This window comes from Oncorhynchus nerka, linkage group LG10 (genome assembly GCF_034236695.1).
Source record: "Oncorhynchus nerka isolate Pitt River linkage group LG10, Oner_Uvic_2.0, whole genome shotgun sequence".
Classification (NCBI taxonomy): Eukaryota; Metazoa; Chordata; class Actinopteri; order Salmoniformes; family Salmonidae; genus Oncorhynchus; species Oncorhynchus nerka.
This window is the reverse complement of record NC_088405.1, coordinates 31,429,001-31,449,795: the sequence shown is the minus strand read 5'-3', so window position 1 is coordinate 31,449,795 and position 20,795 is coordinate 31,429,001. Positions and strand designations below refer to the sequence as shown.

The 20,795-nt window shown below is 44.3% G+C and overlaps 1 protein-coding gene across 11 annotated transcripts in view; it reads right to left on the bottom strand.

Annotated features, from left to right (window-relative positions):
• camk2g2 (calcium/calmodulin-dependent protein kinase (CaM kinase) II gamma 2) overlaps nt 1-20,795 on the bottom strand; it is a 118,369-nt gene that overhangs the window by 12,478 nt on the left and 85,096 nt on the right. The window contains exons 10-17 of one of the 11 annotated variants that reach the window (XM_029669462.2): nt 18,287-18,409; nt 18,061-18,144; nt 17,903-17,945; nt 17,007-17,066; nt 12,823-12,866; nt 6,864-6,947; nt 4,053-4,097; nt 3,439-3,484 (exon numbers count right to left, since the gene is read on the bottom strand). In XM_029669462.2, coding sequence (XP_029525322.1) covers nt 3,439-3,484; nt 4,053-4,097; nt 6,864-6,947; nt 12,823-12,866; nt 17,007-17,066; nt 17,903-17,945; nt 18,061-18,144; nt 18,287-18,409 — 529 coding nt within the window. Of the gene's footprint in view, nt 1-3,429; nt 3,485-4,052; nt 4,098-6,863; nt 6,948-12,822; nt 12,867-17,006; nt 17,067-17,902; nt 17,946-18,060; nt 18,145-18,286; nt 18,410-20,795 lie in introns of all 11 variants that reach the window. The other 10 variants (XM_029669461.2, XM_029669463.2, XM_029669465.2 and 7 more) reach the window with 10 other exon arrangements.

Here is a 20,795-nt window from a genome sequence, read left to right as displayed (position 1 = left end):
ACACCCGTTAGTTCACCACTATTCTTTGTCACCCTGATAAAGTGTTGTAGCCGCAACACGCCTGTGTCTTGTTATTCTCGCCAGGCATAAAGCCGTAAAACATTAAAGGCTTTTAAATGTTTCCACTACATGAGTGTGCTTTGATTACTTCTGGAAGTTAGTTTGCACAAAGTCTGTTCCGGCATAGTTTACTATCCAGCATCAACTTCTTTGTATACTATAGTATTTTATCCCATGATCAAAGAGCACCTCATGGATTAACTATACTGAACAAAAATATAAACACAACATCCAACCATTTCAAAGATTTTACTGAGTTACAGTTCATATAAGGAAATCAGTCAATTGAAATAAATTAATTAGGCCCTAATCTATGGATTTCACATGACTGGGCAGGGGCGCACAGAAATTAACATTAAATGCAGTCAGCATTCCAATTCCACACTCCCTCAAAACTTGAGACATCTGTGGCATTGTGTTCGGTGACAAAACTACACATTTTAGACTAGCCTTTTATTGTCCCCAGCACAAGGTGCACCTGTGTAATGATCGTGCCGTATAATCAGCATCTTGATATGCCACACCTGTCAGGTGGATGGATTATCTTGGCAAAGGTTAAATGCTCACTAACAGGGATGTAAACACATTTCTGCACAACATTTCAGTGAAATAGGCTTTTTGTGCATATGGACAATTTCTGGGATCTTTTATTTCACCTCATGAAACATGGGACCAACACCTTACATGTTGCGTTTTTTTATATTTTTGTTCAGTATATAAACCAAAGAAGCGCTCCTTTCCTATGTTAAAATCACCTTTGGCAGCAATTAAAGCTACAGTCTTTCTGAGTAAGAGATTTTCACACCTGAATTTTTCAACACTTGCCCATTATTCTTTTCAAATTTCTTCAAGCTCTGTCAGATTGGTTGTTGATCATTACCAAACAACCATTTTCAGGTCTTGCCATACATTTCCATGCAGATTTCAGTCAAAATTCTAGCTTGGCCACTCAAGGACATTCACTGTCCTCTTGGAAAGCAACTCCAGTGTAGATTTGGCCTTGTTTTAGGTTATTGTCCTGCTAAAAGGTGAATTAATCTCCCAGTGTCTGGTGTAAAGCAGACTGAACCAGATTTTCCTCTAGGATTTTGCCTGAGCTTAACTCCATTCCTTTTATTTTTTATCCTGAAAAACTTCCCAGTCCTTAATGATTACAAGCATACCCGTAACATGACGCAGCCACCACTACATGTTGTATTGGATTTGCCTCAGATATAACACTTTTGTATTCAGGACAAAAAGTGAATTGCTTTGCCACATTTTTTGCAGTATTACTTTAGTGCCTTGTTGCAACCAGGATGAATGTTTTGGAATATTTTATTCAGTACACGCTTCCATCTTTTCACGCTGTCAATTAGGTTAGTATTGTGGAGTCCATCTTCAGTTTTCTCCTATGACAGCCATTAAACTCTAACTGTTTTAAAGTCACCATTGGCCTCATTGGCCTGAGCGGTGTCCTTAATCTCCAGCAACTGAGTTAGGAAGGACGCCTGTATCTTTGTAGTGACTGTGTGTATTGATACACCATCCAAAATGTAATTAATAACTTCACCATGATCAAAGGATCTTCAATGTCAATTTTTTTTTACCCATCTACCAATTGGTGCCCTTCTTGGCAAGGAATTGGAAAACCTCTGTGGTCTTTGTTGTTGAATCTGTGTTTGAAATTCACTGCTCGACTGAGGGACCTTTCAGATAATTGTATGTGTGGGGTACAGAGATGAGGTAGTCATTCAAAAAGCATGTTAAACTATTATTGCACATAGTGAGTTCATGCAACTTATTATGTGACTTGTTAAGCAAATGTCTACTCATTAACTCATTTAGGCTTGCCATAACAAAGGGGTTGAATACTTTTCAGACATTTCAGCTTTTCATTTTTTATTCATTTGTAAAACTTCAAAAAACATAATTCGACTTTGACATTATTGGGTATTGTGTGTAGGTCAGTGACCAAACATCTAAATTGAATCAGATTTAAATTGAGGCTGTAACACAACAAAATGTGGAAAAAGTTGCGGTGTGTGAATACTTTCTGAATGCTCTGTAGGTCTCTGGAAATACTGTACCACGTTTGACTTTCATCGATTCCGGTGTCTATGTGCGCACGTCTATATCTGTGTCTCTGTGTTTAAGACCTGAAAGAGGCCTCTGTGTTGGCACATTTTGTCACCCTCTCTCAGAATGTGGGGCCTTTTCGCTCGTCGGCAGGATGACGTCAGTGCCAGAGAGCCTGTCGGTCCTGGAGTCTGTTGCTATATCTCCTGACGACTTGAAACGAGGGTGCCCTTGTAAAAGCCTGCAGCGCAGCCCCTCGCCCACCACTTGTTAACACTGTTTAAGCAACCAGTTAAAATAGGACGAAGTTGTTATGTAAACACAGCAGTTTGGACGAGCAGTAAAAAGGCCACGTTTTCACACCTGTAAACCCATCGTTTGACGACTCTTCTGAACAGGACAGCTCTGTTATCCATGTTATTGAGCTCTGAGTGCAGACTGATAGCGCACATGCGCAAGCAAGCAAGCAAACACACACACACACACACACACACACACACACACACACACACACACACACACACACACACACACACACACACACACACACACACACACACACACAACACACACACACACACACACACACACACAACTCTTTAAGCCCAGGGGAGCTGTGAGACCAAGAATAGGGAAACTAGGGACTATCTAAAGACATATAAGGCCTTCATGTGCTAGTTTAGTAATTTGTTCAGACAAAGCAGAGTCTATGTCCACGGCTAGACCACCCAGTATTCAGCTCCGTCTCTCACAGTCTGAAAAGCTAAGACTACTGTGCTATTTTTCATTCTCAGCAAGACATTTCCTTTCACTCTGTAGGAATAGTAACTTCTTTGACTTCTCCACAGCAGGACCAAAGGAAAGGCTATTCTCCAATATGGCAGTGCTTCCTCATTCCCTCTCTAGCCATATAATGTATACTCATTTACAAACACCTTCCATCTGTGTTTACCTCTCCTATAGGGTACATTTCCCAGATGCTCACAGGCCCAGACACCAGCCTGAAAGTTAACTCAGGTCATCAAAGGCTTCCCAGGCCTTGATCATAATCGATTCTCTTTCTAAAGAAATGAAGGAGAAGGATTGACAACACAGGAGCACGTGAATGATCATTTATGTATCCCCATTTTTCAGATAACTACGGCTTCTTCAATCACGTGTATAATATATACTACCTCAAGAGGATCCACTGGCCAAGATCTGAGGCCCATCTTGAACTCTAGCCCTGTCTTTCTGACCAACACTTTTGCAGACAGATATATAGATAGAAGACGTGCGAAAACATGCAGAGTAGGTGAACGTTGGGCATACCTTTCCTACCTTTCACATCCTCCTCTTCTGTGATGTTACAGCTCTCTGTAGAGCCCTGTAGGGGAGACGAGTGATGGACAGAAACATGGACGACAGAGAGGAGGAGGAGAGACAGAGATATAACAGGAGGAAACAGAGTTAGTCTGTGTGCTGAGGGATGACTTGGATGGGGCCTTTCCCAGGTGGACGGACGCTCCTCTCGGAGGAACACAAACCCTGCACAAACCAGCCAGGCAGACAGGAGGGCGAGCGCATGAGGACCCACACCAAACACAGCCTTTTGGTGAGGTGGTGTACAAACTGTGTGTTAAGGGTGTGTGTTTGTGACTTTTTCGGTGTGTATGCAACTTTTTTGGTGGCTGAGCCAGTGTGGTTTGGGCGAGTGAGGGACTGTTGCAGCAGTTGCGGCTTGTGTGTTTTGAGGGTTAGTGCGACTAAGTTAGTGTGACTGTCAGTAGACGTGGAGTGGTTAAGCGTTCATGGCGTCAGCGTCGCTCTAAGGTATCTTAGTAGAGCTCCAGCCACTCTGAGGTACCTTAGTAACCACGCTAAGGTATTTTAGCATTAGTATTAGTATTAGCCTATAGCGGCTATGGGATTAGAGAGGTGCAGTAGTGGCTTACCTTGGTGCCGTCAGCTGGGTTGTGCACGACAGTGGTCTGTGGTTCCTAGGGGAAGCAGGAGAGAGTTTAACATGCGGCGACCACCAGGGAAGGCCCAGGGCGTGTGGGATACACACAGTCCACACGCCCGATGCATGTAAACACACACACACAGCGCCAAGCACACACGCCACAGCACAGAGGCAGCAGAGGGGCTCCGTCATGGGGGGCGACGAGACAGGATGGGGTTTTGAGAAGTAGACCATACTACAAACTACCCCATTTCACTAGAGGACGGAGCTATGGACTATGTCACTTATCATTGGCGCTATCAGACCGTGGAAGGGGGCCTCTACAACGTAAAGAAACAGAGGAGAGGGGACACACACACAGACAGAAAAGGCTGCAAAGTCTGAATTGAGGATGAGGGGATTGACTGGCTAGGAGATTGGATCAGCAGCCCCTCCCCCCTCCAACCTAGACCATGCCGTCACAGTCAGTCACCATAGAAACACTCATCGCAAAAGCGCCTAATAGCTTACAATACTGCATCACAGACACCCCCAATGCACTCCCACATAGCACACCCCTGGACCTTCCCACAGGACACTGGACTACAGACTCAATCTCAACAAAACCACCTACACATGAAGATGCAGTCCCTCAGATAACGAGGCCATTAGCTTAAAGGGATAGTGCGACGTTTTGGCAATTAAGTCATGCAGAGACATACAAATGGTATCCATGAGTTAATCTCTGGGTTAATAGAAAGAAGGGCTTAGTCGCCAAAATGTTGCACTGTCCCTTTACATGGTACCACAGAGCCTGACATTCTGCCCTTCGGGACGTTTATGCATCGTAGCTGATCAGAACAAGCTTGGAGGCTGATATAGCATAGACAGCACTGTCTTGGGATGACTGACAGATCAACTGAGCGGTGACCCAAAGAGACAAACCATCCTTTAACACTGACCACATCAGCCAATGAATCCACAACAACAGCAAATAGCTTACCGGTAGCCCTACTGGAGAAGAGTAAGAAACTTCCCAATCATTTTGATGGAGGTGGTCCTCTGATTTGGCTCTGATAGAAAAGGGTTTCTCTTAGCCTGGGCAGGGCTCTAGAGTGATTTGGCTCTGATAGAAAAGGGTTTCTCTTAGCCTGGGCAGGGCTCTAGAGTGATTTGGCTCTGATAGAAAAGGGTTTCTCTTAGCCTGGGCAGGGCTCTAGAGTGATTTGGCTTTGATAGAAAAGGGTTTCTCTTAGCCTGGGCAGGGCTCTAGAGTGATTTGGCTCTGATAGAAAAGGGTTTCTCTTAGCCTGGGCAGGGCTCTAGAGTGATTTGGCTTTGATAGAAAAGGGTTTCTCTTAGCCTGGGCAGGGCTCTAGAGTGGTTTGGCTTTGATAGAAAAGCATTTCTCTTAGCCTGGGCAGGGCTCTAGAGTGATTTGGCTTTGATAGAAAAGGGTTTCTCTTAGCGTGGGCAGGGCTCTAGAGTGATTTGGCTTTGATAGAAAAGGGTTTCTCTTAGCCTGGGCAGGGCTCTAGAGTGGTTTGGCTTTGATAGAAAAGCGTTTCTCTTAGCCTGGGCAGGGCTCTAGAGTGGTTTGGCTTTGATAGAAAAGTGTTTCTCTTAGCCTGGGCAGGGCTCTAGAGTGGTTTGGCTTTGATAGAAAAGGGTTTCTCTTAGCCTGGGCAGGGCTCTAGAGTGCGACCATGTTACTTGTATATGCGACCTGGAATGTGAATTTAGGAGCAGCAGTGCGCCTAGAAAAATGAAGGATTCTAACCTTCTCACCTCAAATATTTAGCATTGTGCTTCTAAATGTCTTTGTGCGTGCCTACATTTTCCAACTTAGGCGAACACGTGCTCATTGTTAAAAACGTCAGTGTAGAGCCCTGCTGGGTGCCTGATTGACATTCCACAATTCTTGTCAAACACCCTGGCTAAGATTCTCTCCCTCCTACAGGTTTCAAGTCTCTCTCAGGTCACTGGAGCTCAGTAGTTTGTCTGACAGACACCACTATACATGCCTCTAGGCTTTTTCACCACAGTTCTGTGCTTCCCCTGTATATGTTCTGTTAACAGAGTAGAGGGGCAGAGACAGGACTGGAAAGGGAGGTTCAATGTCACTATAGATGAGTTGTATTATTGAAATGTTGTGTGGGTGCCCCGGGGGAAGGGTTCACAAGGAGATACGTGTAGATAGAGGGACTGCATATTCCATACAATTGGGATATCTCTGTTTCCTGACATTTCTGGATCCTGTTTTACCCATGGTTTTAATGAGCTTTTGAATTTCCTTGTTTTGAATTTGGTATCAAGTTAAAAAAAATATATTTTGACACACCCCGGTTATTGAGCTAGTGTCCTGTAAATGTGTAGCGTATCAAATCCCAGCATTATCACGGGACAAATACAAATACCCACAACGGACCCCTAGGAACATTCAATCGTGACATTGTGAAAATATTCTAAAATACCATTATCTGTGTATGTTTTGTTGTGCATTGTCATACATGTCTGTGTTTGACAAGAAAGTAGGATTGGGTATAACAGGAGCCTAGTGAGAGAGGGTCACAGGCACAAACCAGTTGTTCGGTTTAAAAACCATCAAAACCATCGTCAACATCACACTTTTTTTTTTCAAAATGGAGGTGAAGAGGAGAGGGTGGAAGGAACGGAGGGAGAAAGAAAAGGGAGAGTCAATAAAGAGGGGATGAGACAAACAGATGGCAAAAAGCAAGAACTGAACACAAACTTGGGGACTAATCCAACGGAACAGGGGGAGTAAAGCAACCATGAGAGAAAGCAAGTATAGATGAGATACCATTGGTGCTGAAGATGATATGCTGCTGTCTTTGGTGCTGCTGGTACTGCTCACTACACTGTTTTTACTGTTGTTTGTCTGCGGCTGGGGCAAAAAAAACAACAACACAAAATGACTTCTACAGAGTATACTGTATGTATATATGTAGGCAGACCCATGGGACTGTTCAGCCCCAGTCTACGAGGCTGAGGTGCAGGTCGGTGAGTGTGTGTCATGGAAGAGATATCTTCCTCAGGCTACAGTAAACAATGTTGTCTGCAGAGACTTTACGCCTGCAGTGTGCCTGCCAATGTGTCCGGGTGGTGTTTTTCCAGGGACAATTGTTGTCTGTACAGTATGCACTACGCACTTGCTTTAATTCAGCAGCAGTGTTTTCCCTTTGATACATAAAATGACTGCCTCTTTTGAAAGTCAAAAGGAATTTGTAGGTGCAGAAAGACGCGCTCTGAAGACATTGACACTTCTGTGCGAGCAAATTAACATTCTTGACACGCTAAATTCATTTAGCGATTTTCTTTCATTTCGGAAATGCCTGTGTGGAGGTCTCCAATTGGGTGTTTGAAGTGGTTTTGAGTCCGTGTCTACCTCTTGAGTGTGATTTCTCTTGTTGCATTACAGTCTACAATCTTTGCAGATATTGCACACGGTAGTAACATTTCTAAATGCACAGGAATATCAAACACAGTGTAAAAATCTCTTAACGACTTTGAGAGTAGAAGCAGACAGGACCCAGCACTTCAATCTCAACATTGATTGGTACCTGCTAGGGTAAAGAAACCACTGTCCCCGGGGACAGCATGGAACACAGTCTGCACCACCTTGTGGAATCAGATCAGAACAAGCACTTAACATCTATGGACCACAAAGAGTCAACCCAGACAGCCAATATCAGATGGCTACAGAATCTGGTTAAGGAATGAAGAATAAGTGACTAGCGGCGCCTAGTTGTCTGAGTCTGCGCATGCAGTGAAAGGCCTTGATGAGAAGGTTGTTGTTTCTCCCAAAAGGTTTAAGCATGTATGTATCTGGACGATTTCCTGAGTAAGACAATGAAAAGTAAGTTGCATGGAGAAGAACGCCTCTCGCCAACAACCCCACAGCCTGACTGTTGTGTCAATAAAGAGCACTAGGCCCTAGAATATCTTCAAGGCAAATAAGAATGCAACTAAAATCGCAACTGTCCCTTTAACAGAGAGTCTTTACAGATGAATTCATGAGAGGCGTTGAAAAGTAGGATCTGTCAATAAAAGGTTAAGAGCAATATGCTGTTGAGGTTTCAGCTGGTACCGGAGTACTTTACTGGTGATAAAATGTCCCAGACAGAGTAGCCTTCTGACACCGTCTCTGACGTGCTCACACCGATACTGAACAAGGCCCAGCTCAATGCTCACCTTCCCCAGAAACTGAACCTACAGTACACGCGTCAGACATTAGTCCGGTGCTACCACTCCTCTCCTTCTCTTATAACAGAAACTACCGGCTAAATAATCACAACTACCCATGAAAGGGGATGAGATGGTTGTGATGGTGGGCACATTTTTGATTGTAGTATTATTGTTCTAAGCAATATGGACATTCTTATGGTTTTAATGGACCCACAATAGGTTTGAAGAGAGCATGTTAAACACTCATTCCATCCCAAGAGTAATACAAGCAAAGCTTCCGTGTCTAGTTGAGCCGTTCCAGCTCTGGGGTAGAGAACCTGACTCTGATAAGACTATAATACTGTGTAGCCTACTGTATATTTCTAACATCGGAATCTTTACATCAAAGAGAACACGAGCTGTCGTCGTTAAGACGGCGTCATCTCTTAAAGCTAGAATCCTTAATAGCTACATCCATTTTTTAACTTAGAAATTAATGATATTTACCCATTGATTCTTGAAGAATATAACTTATATGCATCATGAGCTTTATTTACGCTACACTACACTATATCAATGTTATAAATATAATTTAGACTAGCTTTAAATACAATTTCTTGATTCATTTTCCTGGTAGGCTCACAGATTCCCATTTCAATTCAATATAATATACCTTTTACAATTAGACTGAAAAACAACTGACCTACATTCAAACCCAAACCACAAATGACAGCTACTCTACATAGCAGATCTTTTCATGGAGTGTGTATGGTGTTGTGGGTAGTGTGCAGTGGTGGTAAGCATGGGGCTTGAGATAGTGCTGGGGTGGGTGAGGTGGTGCAGGATGGCCAGAGAAGAGGGGTCCAGGCTGTGGGATGAATCCTTACAGTGGGCCCCAATGAGGCTCTATGGCTACGTCTACACAGGCAGCCCAATTCTGTTATTTTTTCCACTCACTGGTATTCTGACCAATCACATCAGATCTTTTCACATAAGATATTTTTCAGTGCTGATCTGATTGGTCAAAAGACCAATTAGTAAAACATGACCTGTGTGAATGCAGCCAAAGACATGTGAGGTACACTACATGGCCAAAAGTATGTGGACACCTGCTCGTCGAACATCTCATTTCAAAATCATGGGCATTAATATGGAGTTGGTCCTCCCCTTTGTTGCAATAACAGCCTCCACTCTTCTGGAAAGGCTTTCCACTAGATGTTGGAGCATTGCTGCGGGGACTTGCTTCGATTCAGCCACAAGAGCATTAGTGAGGTCGGGCACTGATGTTGGGCAATTAGGACTGGCTCGCAGTCAGCGTTCCAATTCATTCCTAAGGTCTTCGATGGGGTTGAGGTCAGAGCTCTGTGCAGGCCAGTCAAGTTCTTGCACACCGATCTCAACAAACCATTTCTGTATGGACCTCGCTTTGTGCATGGGGGCATTGTCATGCTGAAACAAGAAAGGGCCTTCCCCAAACTGTTGCCACAAAATTGGAAGCAGAATGTCATTGTATGCTGTAGCGTTAAGATTTCCCTTCACTGGAACTAAGGGGCCTAGCCTGAACCATGAAAAACAGCCCCAGGCCATTATTCCTCCTCCGCCAAACTTTACAGTTGGCACTATGCATTGAGGCAGGTAACGTTTTCTTGGCATCTGACAAACCCAGATTCGTCCGTCAGACGGCCAGATGGTGAAGCATGATTCCTCACTGCTCCAGAGTCTAACAGCGGCGGCTTTACACCACCTCAGCCGACGCTTGGCATTGTACATTGTTGATCTTAGGCTTGTGTATGGCTGCTCGGCCATGGAAACCTATTTCATGAAGCTTCCGATGAACAGTTATTGTGCTGACATTGCTTCCCGATGCAGTTTTGAACTTGGTAGTGAGTTTTGCAACTGAGGACAGACGATTTTTTACGCGATTAAGCACTTGGTGGTCCCGTTCCGTGAGCGTGTGTGGCCTACCACTTCACGGGTGAGACGTCGTTTCTCGTAGATGTTTCCACTTCACAACAACAGCACTTACTGTTGACCGGGGCAGCTATAGCAGGGCTGAAATTTGATGAACTGACTTGTTGGAAAGGTGGCATCTTATGACGGTGCCACGTTGAAAGTCACTGAGCTCTTCAGTGAGGACATTCTACTGCCAATGTCTGTCTATGTAGATTACAAGGCTGTGTTATCTATTTTATACACCTGTCAGCAACGGGTGTGGCTGAATCCACTCATTTGAAGGGGTGTCCACATACTTCTGTATATGTAGTGTAGGTACTGTAGGTGACTGCACATGCAAGCACTCCACATCTCTTATGCCCCATCCTTACTCAATTCCGGCCTCAAGGTCTGCAGTACTGCTGGTTTCTATCATTCCCCTCTAATCATGGAGTAATTCAGACCTGGGACACCAGGTGATTGGAATCTCTGGTCAATCAGTAACACTGGTCAATCAACTGCCAGGGAGTAAATAAAGCCAGCAGTAATGCGGATTTGACTACCCCTGTCCTGTTGGTCACTACAGAGAGGCTGGGATTGGATGACCATTTCAGAGTGTTCTTTACCCTGTGACATTCTCTGTCCTGTGACATTCCCCAAAAGATGTATCGGTCACTACTGGGTTGTTGCTGCTAAATATGATTTTGTAGGCAACCAAGACAGAAAAAATAAAAGTGGGAAAAAAGAGAAAGTTTCTCTTAAAGGGGAAAAAAACATGAGGGTTCAATAAATCCTCCAAAACTTGAAAAATAAAGAAACAGAAAATATAGATATTTACAATGGCACAAATGCACCCTATTCCTGTTGCTAGGCCAAGTCTGCTGCCATGGGATACACTACCATTGCCATGGTAATCAGTGCGTCTCTGGGAAAGTGGAATGGGGGGGGGGTCACTTGTGTGTCTCTTCTTATACAGACAAATGTTCTCTCTCCTATACAGACAACTGTTCCGTAGGTTTTTTCCTGCATCAAAAAAAAAACACTGACCTCTATCTATGCTATTTATTTTCTGCTACAGTTCTTTTTTCCCAGCTCTTTGGAGGGTTGTGAGGGAGAGACCTTGGCTATGGTTTGGGGTTTGAGTTTCTGGCTTGATACTGACCTACAGCTTCTTTCTGGGCAACCCTGGAGCTGTAAGCCAATGTGAGGGATGAAGGGCCTACTCTGGGAGGGGAGACAGTAGGCTAGTGAATCCATAGACAGGTAGGCTTGGCCTGGCTGCTGGGGAGAGCATTGAGGGGAAATGCAGATGCAGGAACGGGCTGGTGTGTGTTTTTTTGCGTGTGCGCATTTGTTTGCGTGTCTGTTTGCGCATGTATGCGTGTGTTAGCCCATGTACTGTAGATACTGGTTCTGTGGAAGGGAAATGGTTATGGTGGTGGGAATGCTGGAGATGTTGGATGGAGTTGAGAGAGCCAATGGAATTCCAACAAGACAAACTGCCACAGACCCTCGAGCATCTCAACCGAGAGAGAAAGAGAGAGAGGGAACAAAAGAGAGAAGGAGATAGAGAAAGACAAAGCAGATCTCACCATCAAACAAACACTGGAGCTGGACTTCCTTTTCTGAACAGATTGCAACAGAGAGGAGGGGAAAAACAGGGCATCATAGGGAAAAATGAACCAATAAAAATAGAGGGGGAAAAAATGAAGCTGCCAGTTAGATCCCACAGAGAAAAACACATCCACAGGAGCTTGAAGAAGGACAAACGGGAAACATAGAGGGAGTTGCTTTCCACCAATAAAATAAAATGACATAGCTGTAAAGCAATATGGATCCGTTAAGTCATATTCAACAAATTCATGATCATGACCAATGATATCATGCCACAGATTACAAACACCTGCGTGTGTCCAATGGAAACCTATATATACTTGTGACCTGCAGTGTTTGACATGACACCTTGATGAAGACGGCTTAGCTCTCGAAACGTTGGTAAATAAATGATTGCGTCGGAGCTACTAGAATGTGCAGCTTTTCTTTTTAACGTTAAGGCGCGTTGTGTTGCTTTAGACCTGGTTATTGTTTGGCCTTTGTCGATCATGGCACTTCACTGCATGCACTGACTCCGTGTTGAAAACCAATGATCTTTCAGCATGCGGATCACTCGGATCACTTAGGATCAGAGGAGAGGTTTTGCTGGTGAAAAAAAATCGTCCTACTTGTCTTTCTGTGCTAGCTGTCTGCACACACAAAGATACACACTCACACACGTCCAAACTTGACTATCAATTACTATGGGTGTAGATTATATACCATTTACACAATCTGGACAGCTGATATGGACAGTGAAGTAATATTTATCTATAATAACCTATAATATCCCCCCCCCCCCCCCCCAGCAAGCGATATTTCAACTGCCTGTCATTTTATAAACATTACAGACACTGAGTTGTGAGACGTCTTGGGGAAGGGGAGACCAAAACGTCTCTCCATTCCCACGGCATACACTGGAAATCTGTCTCCTAATGCCAACGCACTTCTCAGGAAAATAGAGATATAGCAAGAGCAGAAGAGAGAGAGAGAGCGAGAGAGCACTCAAAAGACAGAAGAAGAGAAAAAGAGATGAGGCACAGAGCTTCCATACAGCTCAAAACCCTTACCTTCACTCCACCATCCGACTTCTTGTTGAGTAAACTTTTGCATGCTGAAACAGAAGAGGGAGAGGGACAGACATTAGGACACGACAACTAATCTAGAACAAACCACGCCCAGCGTCAATCAACCAGGAGCCATAGTACTGTCGGAGGAAAATAGAGGACAGTGATGTCACGAGCCTCTGTGGTCACTGAGGTGAAGACCTGCTCAGTAGAAGACCTGCTCAGTAGTCATCTTACGCTTGGACATTGAAGACTGTAGGGAGCAGGGTACCTGTATGTACAGTGAGAGCAGGGTGGTACAACAGTACCGTTTCCTTTTCAGCATGCCTCACAGACATATTATCACATATCACATACATGCTCTCGACGCCACACACACTGTACATACATTGCAGTACATTGCAAACGCTCACGTAGAAAAAGAAAAACGACAAGAGAGTGAGACATATAAACACGCAGAGAGACACAGAGACGGAGAAAAATAGACACACAAACACATATATGTGATAACCTTCAATCAGGTCTCACAGATCCTCAGTCTCTTACCTTCCATTGAAAAATGTAGGAAGGAGGGCAAGGGGAAAAAAGGGCAAGATGTTTGTTTTTTAAAGGTCAGTATCTTCATATATCGTGACAACAGGCACAAATTGGACTCGGGCTCGTTCGCAGGTGGTTCATGCGATGGTGGTTGGTGGGTCATATCAAAAGCTTGGCATGCATTATCCACAGCAAACTACAGCTCCCAGGGTGCAGCTCAGCTCCTAGAGTGCAGCCCAGCTAAAGGGTGCATCGTAGGGGAAAAAAGGAGACACCCTGCCTGCCAGGCATCTAAAGCCTAGACTGTACTGCGGTTGTATGCCGTAACCAGTATATCTTCCTTCAACTGCTGCAATTAAAACAATTGAATTTCATCTATCATCCAGGTGGGAGAAACAAGACAACAAACAGCAACAGAAAGGGCCAAGGAGTCGTGTCCAAGTGTTACTCAAAGCTTCTGTGGGCGTGACCCATCACCAACCAACTCAAGCTACCAGTGACATAGTGCTGTTCTTTCACCATAGGAAGGTTCACGGCGGGAAGAAATCAAACGGAGCAAGCAACACCGAAAGAGATAAAACGAGAAAGAAATCAGAACCACCCAGGTGCATCTGGTAACCCATGCAGGCTTGCAGAGGCACAGATACATGCTGGCTGGTTGGAGGTGCCAGTCCATGCAGGCGAATGCAATGAGGCTGTGGGGTATTGGCATCAACTGGGAATTGATTAAGATCTGTAGATGTTAATTGGACTGATTTGCGGAGGGAAAGTAGGGTGTGGCTGTTTGATTGTTATTTTGTTTTTAGAGCTAAGACTGCCCAAACGTTAGTTGACAAAGATTTATTTCGTGGAAAGAACGAGAGACATGCACACACTAGGTAGGTAGACTGGCACACATATTGTGCATGCACACACACACACAGTCCTATTGTATCAGCGCTGTGACTTATTGTGCATTAATAACCTAAGCTAAATCAGGTTAATGTTAAAGGTGTGAAATATGTCTGAATATAGACAAAATAAGGCCATTGTCACCTGACAAATGTAATTATTATGGAAAGGAGAATTCTGTCTGCTATCAAACAGCCTCAGACAGCTCTAAATATAGCAGACTAACCAACATCATTAAGTTTGTAGACGACACGACAGTGGTAGGTCTGATCGACGACGACGACAATGAGACTATAGGGAGGTCAGAGACCTGGCAGTGTGGTGCCAGGACAACAACCTCTCTCTTAATGTCAACATGACAAAGGAGCTGATCATGGACTACAGGGAAAGGACGGCCGAGCACGCCCCCATTCACATCGACGGGGCCGAAATGGAGTAAATCACTGGGGCCGAGCTTCCTGCCATCCAGGACCTCTATACCAGGCGGTGTAATTGTCAAAGACTCCAGCCACCCAAGTCATAAACTGTTCTCTCTGCTACCAGACAGCAAGCATTACTGATGCACCAAGTCTGGAACCAAGATGAGCCTGAATAGCTTCTACCCTCAGGCAATAAGACTGCTAAATAGCTAGTTAAACAGTTAACTAAATAGCTACCCGGACTATCTGCATAGAACCTTTTTGACTCATCACATACGCTGCTGTTACTGTTTATTATCTGTCCCTTTATTCCTAGTTCTATGTACATATCTGCCTCAATTACCTCGTACCCCTGCACATCGACTCTGTACTGGTACCCAGTGTATATAACCAAGTTATCGTTACTCGTTGTGTATCTATTATTACGTGTTTTACTTTTCTATTATTTCTCTATTTTCTTTCATTCTGCATTGTTGGGAAGGGCCCCCCCGTAAGTAAGCATTTCACTGTTTGTCCACACCTGTTGTTTACGAAGCATGTGACAAATACAATTTGATTTGATTTGACTCCCTACCTACGTAAGAGAGTGCGCGTGTGACAATGAGAACTATGTCTGTCATCTTCAATTCTCATTTCTTTAGAACATCACACAATGTTAATGCATTGCCAAGGGCTAAAATGTCTATTTCTGACGCAGTCCTGCCTCTCCCATCTCCTCATTGGTTATACCCACGTGATTGAAAAGATGAACTGTGTTGCTGGTTGTCATGGTAATACTATGAAAGTTTAGATGCCAATCACCATATAAGTTCAAAGATGAAAAAGCCTGGAAGGAGGAGAGATGACTAGAAACGATTCGGTTGACTGTTTTATGTGTGGATTATTTGTCGGAGTAGAGGACCTTGTACATTTCAGGTAAAATAACAACCTAATGTTTATATCCCAGGACCAATTAGCTAGCAACAGCAAGCTAGCTAAATAGGATAAATTAGCTAGCAAGTCCAAGATAACTAGATAAATTGCCATAAATGTTTAATGCTTTTCGACCTGCCCCCAAATTAGTGTAATTGGTTCAGAGTTTGTTTTGATATTTTAACCTGTGTGCCGTGATCGCGTTTTGTGTGAGGGGACAAAATAAATGTATGCACGATGACGCACGCGCACAGCCGGTTTGGGTTCCGTGTAAGCCTTAGGGAGGGCCAGTCTTGGTCCAGAGTCCTGGATCACTCAGAGGGTTCTGTCCCTTCCTGGCCGGTTCCCCTCTTTCCACTGGGATTCTCTGCCTCTAACCCTATTACAGGGGCTGAGTCACTGGCTTACTGGTGCTCTTTCATGCCATCCCTAGGAGGGGTGCGTCACTTGAGTGGGTTGAGTTACTGATGTGATCTTCCTGTCTGGGTTGGCGCCCCCCCTTGGGTTGTGCCGTGGCGGAGATCTTTGTGGGCTATACTCGGCCTTGTCTCAGGATGGTAAGTCGGTGGTTGAAGATATCCCTCTAGTGGTGTAGGGGCTGTGCTTTGGCAAAGTGGGTGGGGTTATATCCTTCCTGTTTGGCCCTGTCTGGGGGTATCATCGGATTAGGCCACAGTGTCTCCTGACCCCTCCTGTCTCAGCCTCCAGTATTTATGCTGCAGTAGTTTATGTGTCGGGGGGCTAGGGTCAGTTTGTTATATCTGGATTACTTCTCCTGTCTTATCTGGTGTCCTGTGTGAATTTAAGTATGCTCTCTCTAATTCTCTCTTTCTCTCTCTCTCTCTCTCGGAGGACCTGAGCCATGGGACCATGCCTCAGGACTACCTGGCATGATGACTCCTTGCTGTCCCCAGTCCACCTGGCCGTGCTGAAGCTCCAGTTTCAACTGTTCTGCCTGCGGCTATGGCATCCTGACCTGTTCACCGGATGTGCTACCTGTCCCAGACCTATTATTTGACCATGCTGGTTATTTATGAACATTTGAACATCTTGGCTATGTTATGTTATAATCTCCACCCTGCACAGCCAGAAGAGGACTGGCCACCCCTCATAGCCTGGTTCCTCTCTAGGTTTCTTCCTAGGTTTTGGCCTTTCTCTGGAGTTTTTCCTAGCCAATGTGCTTCAACACCTGCATTGCTTGCTGTTTGGGGTTTTAGGCTGGGTTGGGTGTGTGTGTATGTGACTGTGGGATGTCTTGTTAGGAGGATGGCCACTCTAGAGCTGTAGAGTATGTGCCAGTGCGCAGGTAAGTGAGGGGTGGGGGGGAAACCAAGGGTCAGTGGCGGGCACTCCAGGCTACATGCTAACAAACCAGGGGGCAGTGTTGGCACAGTGCCAGGCTACTGCAGCTCCCCTGCCCTGACATACCTTCTGAAGCAAGAGCAGCTGTGCTGGTGGTGGCCGCAGGGCTGGTGTGCTGTCGGCCCACTATTGGACAGAGAGGCATTCAGTTGGGAGGGACCAACCAGGCAAGAGGCGTGGCCTCTCTAGAGCACAGTGTCACTTACTTCTTTAAGTGCCCCCCCCCGTTCACACCACTCACCCACCTTTTTCATCTCATAGATGATGAGGAGGGCGGGCAGATATATCCATGGTCTACAAGCTGTATATCCTACCGATACTTACCCCAGTGTGCACAATCGATGTTAATAAAAAAAACTTCAATGGCCTATCATTGATCACAAACGACTATAACAAAAGATTGCCACAAAAAAACACTGAGATCAACAAGTGACAGTTATGCAGTGTTATGAAGCAACATTGTACACACAACACTACTTTCTTACGAGCAGAGAGCTCTATGTCAAATGTCTGTCCTCCACGATAGTGCTTTATAGAGTTGCCTTCAGACGAGGCTGAGATAAGCACTTTACGTACTGCTGGGATTTGAAATTATAGTCTGAAATGTCTCAATTAGCCAGGAAACGTGGGCCATAGAACTTAGTATCCCAGTATTCCTTGGCACGCAGGTGGGTTGTGGATGTATACAAGGACAAACATCTACACTCTACAATGCTCCTTATTATAAATGTCACTATCTTATTTATAAAGTCGATACAACAACAAAAAGCTCAATGCATCTACTTAGGGAAGTGGTTGAGAGAGCGTTCAAGGCAGTTTCCTCTCCGAGGGAAATTCAATACGAGGTAAGGACACTAAACCTCTGAACACACAGAAATGTATTATTGCCTATCTTTGGATTACTTTGACGGACTAGAACACTAATGCCATTCTAAATGTGAAGACCCAGATGCCCCCCTCACCTGAGAAGTTTCTGGTCACCAGCATGGTGGTGAGGATGGCTCCCTGGAGAAGACAGGATACAGAGGTAGAACAGGGGATATTATACAATCTCTCAAACACAACCGATTGGATATATGTGTGTGCACCCAAGTGAGTGTCCGTGTCTGTACACACTCACCTTGAGTTTTCTCCTGGCGTTGAACTTGCGCAGGCACTCCACAGTCTCTTGTCGGTGCATCATGGAAGCCACTGTGGAACGTTGCTGGTCGGGGGAAGAGGAGCAGAGAAGTAACAACAAATCAATGATTACGCCATCACAGCACCAGTTATGGAGGTAAAGTGGGGCCAACGTTACCATAAATGTAATAGCGTATGAGTGATAGCCTGGTGATGGGGTGACTTACACAGATCCATGGGTGCTTGAGAGCCTGGTCAGCAGTGATCCTCTTGGCAGGGTTGATGGTCAACATCTGGTTGATCAGGTTCTTGGCTTCGGGGGTCACTGTGTCCCACTCTGGGGAGGGGAACTGGGAGGGAGGGAGCGAGGGGAGGGGGGGTGAGAGAGAGAGAGAGAGAGAGAGAGAGAGAGAGAGAGAGAGAGAAAGAGGAGGATAAATCATTAGAGATGCACATTAAGTAAATACGGTACAACGACAAATACACAGATAAACATACAGTGAGTTCCAAAAGTATTGGGACAGTGACATGCTTTGTTGTTTTGGCTCTGTACTCCAGCACTTTTGGATTTGAAAGGATGCAATGACAATGAGGTTAAAGTGCAGAGGGTATTTTCATCCATATCGGGTAAACCGTCTATAAATTACAGCACTTTCTGTACAGTCACCCCATTTTAGGAGACCAAAAGTATTGGGACAAATAATCTTATATGTGTATTAATGTAGTCCAAAGTGAAGTATGTGGTTGCTACCATGATTACAGATAATCCTGAATGAATCGTGAATAATGATGAGTAAGAAAGTTACAGAGGCATAAATATCATACTCCAAAAAATGCTAACCTCCCCTGTTATAGTAATGGTGAGAGGTTAGCATGTCTTGGTGGTATGATATAAAATGCTAACCTCCCCTGTTATAGTAATGGTGAGAGGTTAGCATGTCTGGGGGTATGATATAAAATGCTAATCTCCCCTGTTATAGTAATGGTGAGAGGTTAGTATGTCTGGGGGGTATGATATAAAATGCTAACCTCCCCTGTTATAGTAATGGTGAGAGGTTAGTATGTCTTGGGGGTATGATATAAAATGCTAACCTCCCCTGTTATAGTAATGGTGAGAGGTTAGCATGTCTGGGGGGTATGATATAAAATGCTAACCTCCCCTGTTATTGTAAGTAATGGTGAGAGGTTAGCATGTCTTGGGGGTATGATATAAAATTCTAACCTCCCCTGTTATAGTAATGGTGAGAGGTTAGTATGTCTTGGGGGTATGATATAAAATGCTAACCTCCCCTGTTATAGTAATGGTGAGAGGTTAGCATGTCTGGGGGGTATGATATAAAATGCTAACCTCCCCTGTTATAGTAATGGTGAGAGGTTAGCATGTCTTGGGGTATGATATAAAATGCTAACCTCCCTGTTATTGTAAGTAATGGTGAGAGGTTAGCATGTCTTGGGGGTATGATATAAAATGCTAACCTCCCCTGTTATAGTAATGGTGAGAGGTTAGCATGTCTTGGGGGTATGATATAAAATGCTAACCTCCCCTGTTATAGTAAGTAATGGTGAGAGGTTAGCATGTCTTGGGGGTATGATATAAAATGCTAACCTCCCCTGTTATAGTAAGTAATGGTGAGAGGTTAGCATATCTTGGGGGTATGATATAAAATGCTAACCTCCCCTGTTATAGTAAGTAATGGTGAGAGGTTAGCATGTCTTGGGGGTATGATATAAAATGCTAACCTCCCCTGTTATAGTAATGGTGAGAGGTTAGTATGTCTTGGGGGTATGATATAAAATGCTAACCTCCCGTGTTATTGTAATGGTGAGAGGTTAGCATGTCTTGGGGGTATGATATAAAATGCTAACCTCCCCTGTTATAGTAATGGTGAGAGGTTAGTATGTCTTGGGGGTATGATATAAAATGCTAACCTCCCCTGTTATAGTAATGGGGAGAGGTTAGCATGTCTTGGGGGTATGATATAAAATGCTAACCTCCCCTGTTATTGTAATGGTGAGAGGTTATCATGTCTCGGGGGTATGATATAAAATGCTAACCTCCCCTGTTATAGTAATGGTGAGAGGTTAGTATGTCTTGGGGGTATGATATAAAATGCTAACCTCCCCTGTTATAGTAATGGTGAGAGGTTAGCATGTCTTGGGGGTATGATATAAAATTCTAACCTCCCCTGTTATAGTAATGGTGAGAGGTTAGTATGTCTTGGGGGTATGATATAAAATGCTAACCTCCCCTGTTATAGTAATGGTGAGAGGTTAGCATGTCTGGGGGGTATGATATAAAATGCTAACCTCCCCTGTTATAGTAATGGTGAGAGGTTAGCATGTCTTGGGGTATGATATAAAATGCTAACCTCCCCTGTTATTGTAGTAATGGTGAGAGGTTAGCATGTCTTGGGGGTATGATATAAAATGCTAACCTCCCTGTTATAGTAATGGTGAGAGGTTAGTATGTCTTGGGGTATGATATAAAATGCTAACCTCCCTGTTATAGTAATGGTGAGAGATATAAAATGTTAGTATGTCTTGGGGTATGATATAAAATGCTAACCTCCCCTGTTATAGTAATGGTGAGAGGTTAGCATGTCTGGGGGGTATGATATAAAATGCTAACCTCCCCTGTTATAGTAATGGTGAGAGGTTAGCATGTCTTGGGGGTATGATATAAAATGCTAACCTCCCCTGTTATAGTAAGTAATGGTGAGAGGTTAGCATGTCTTG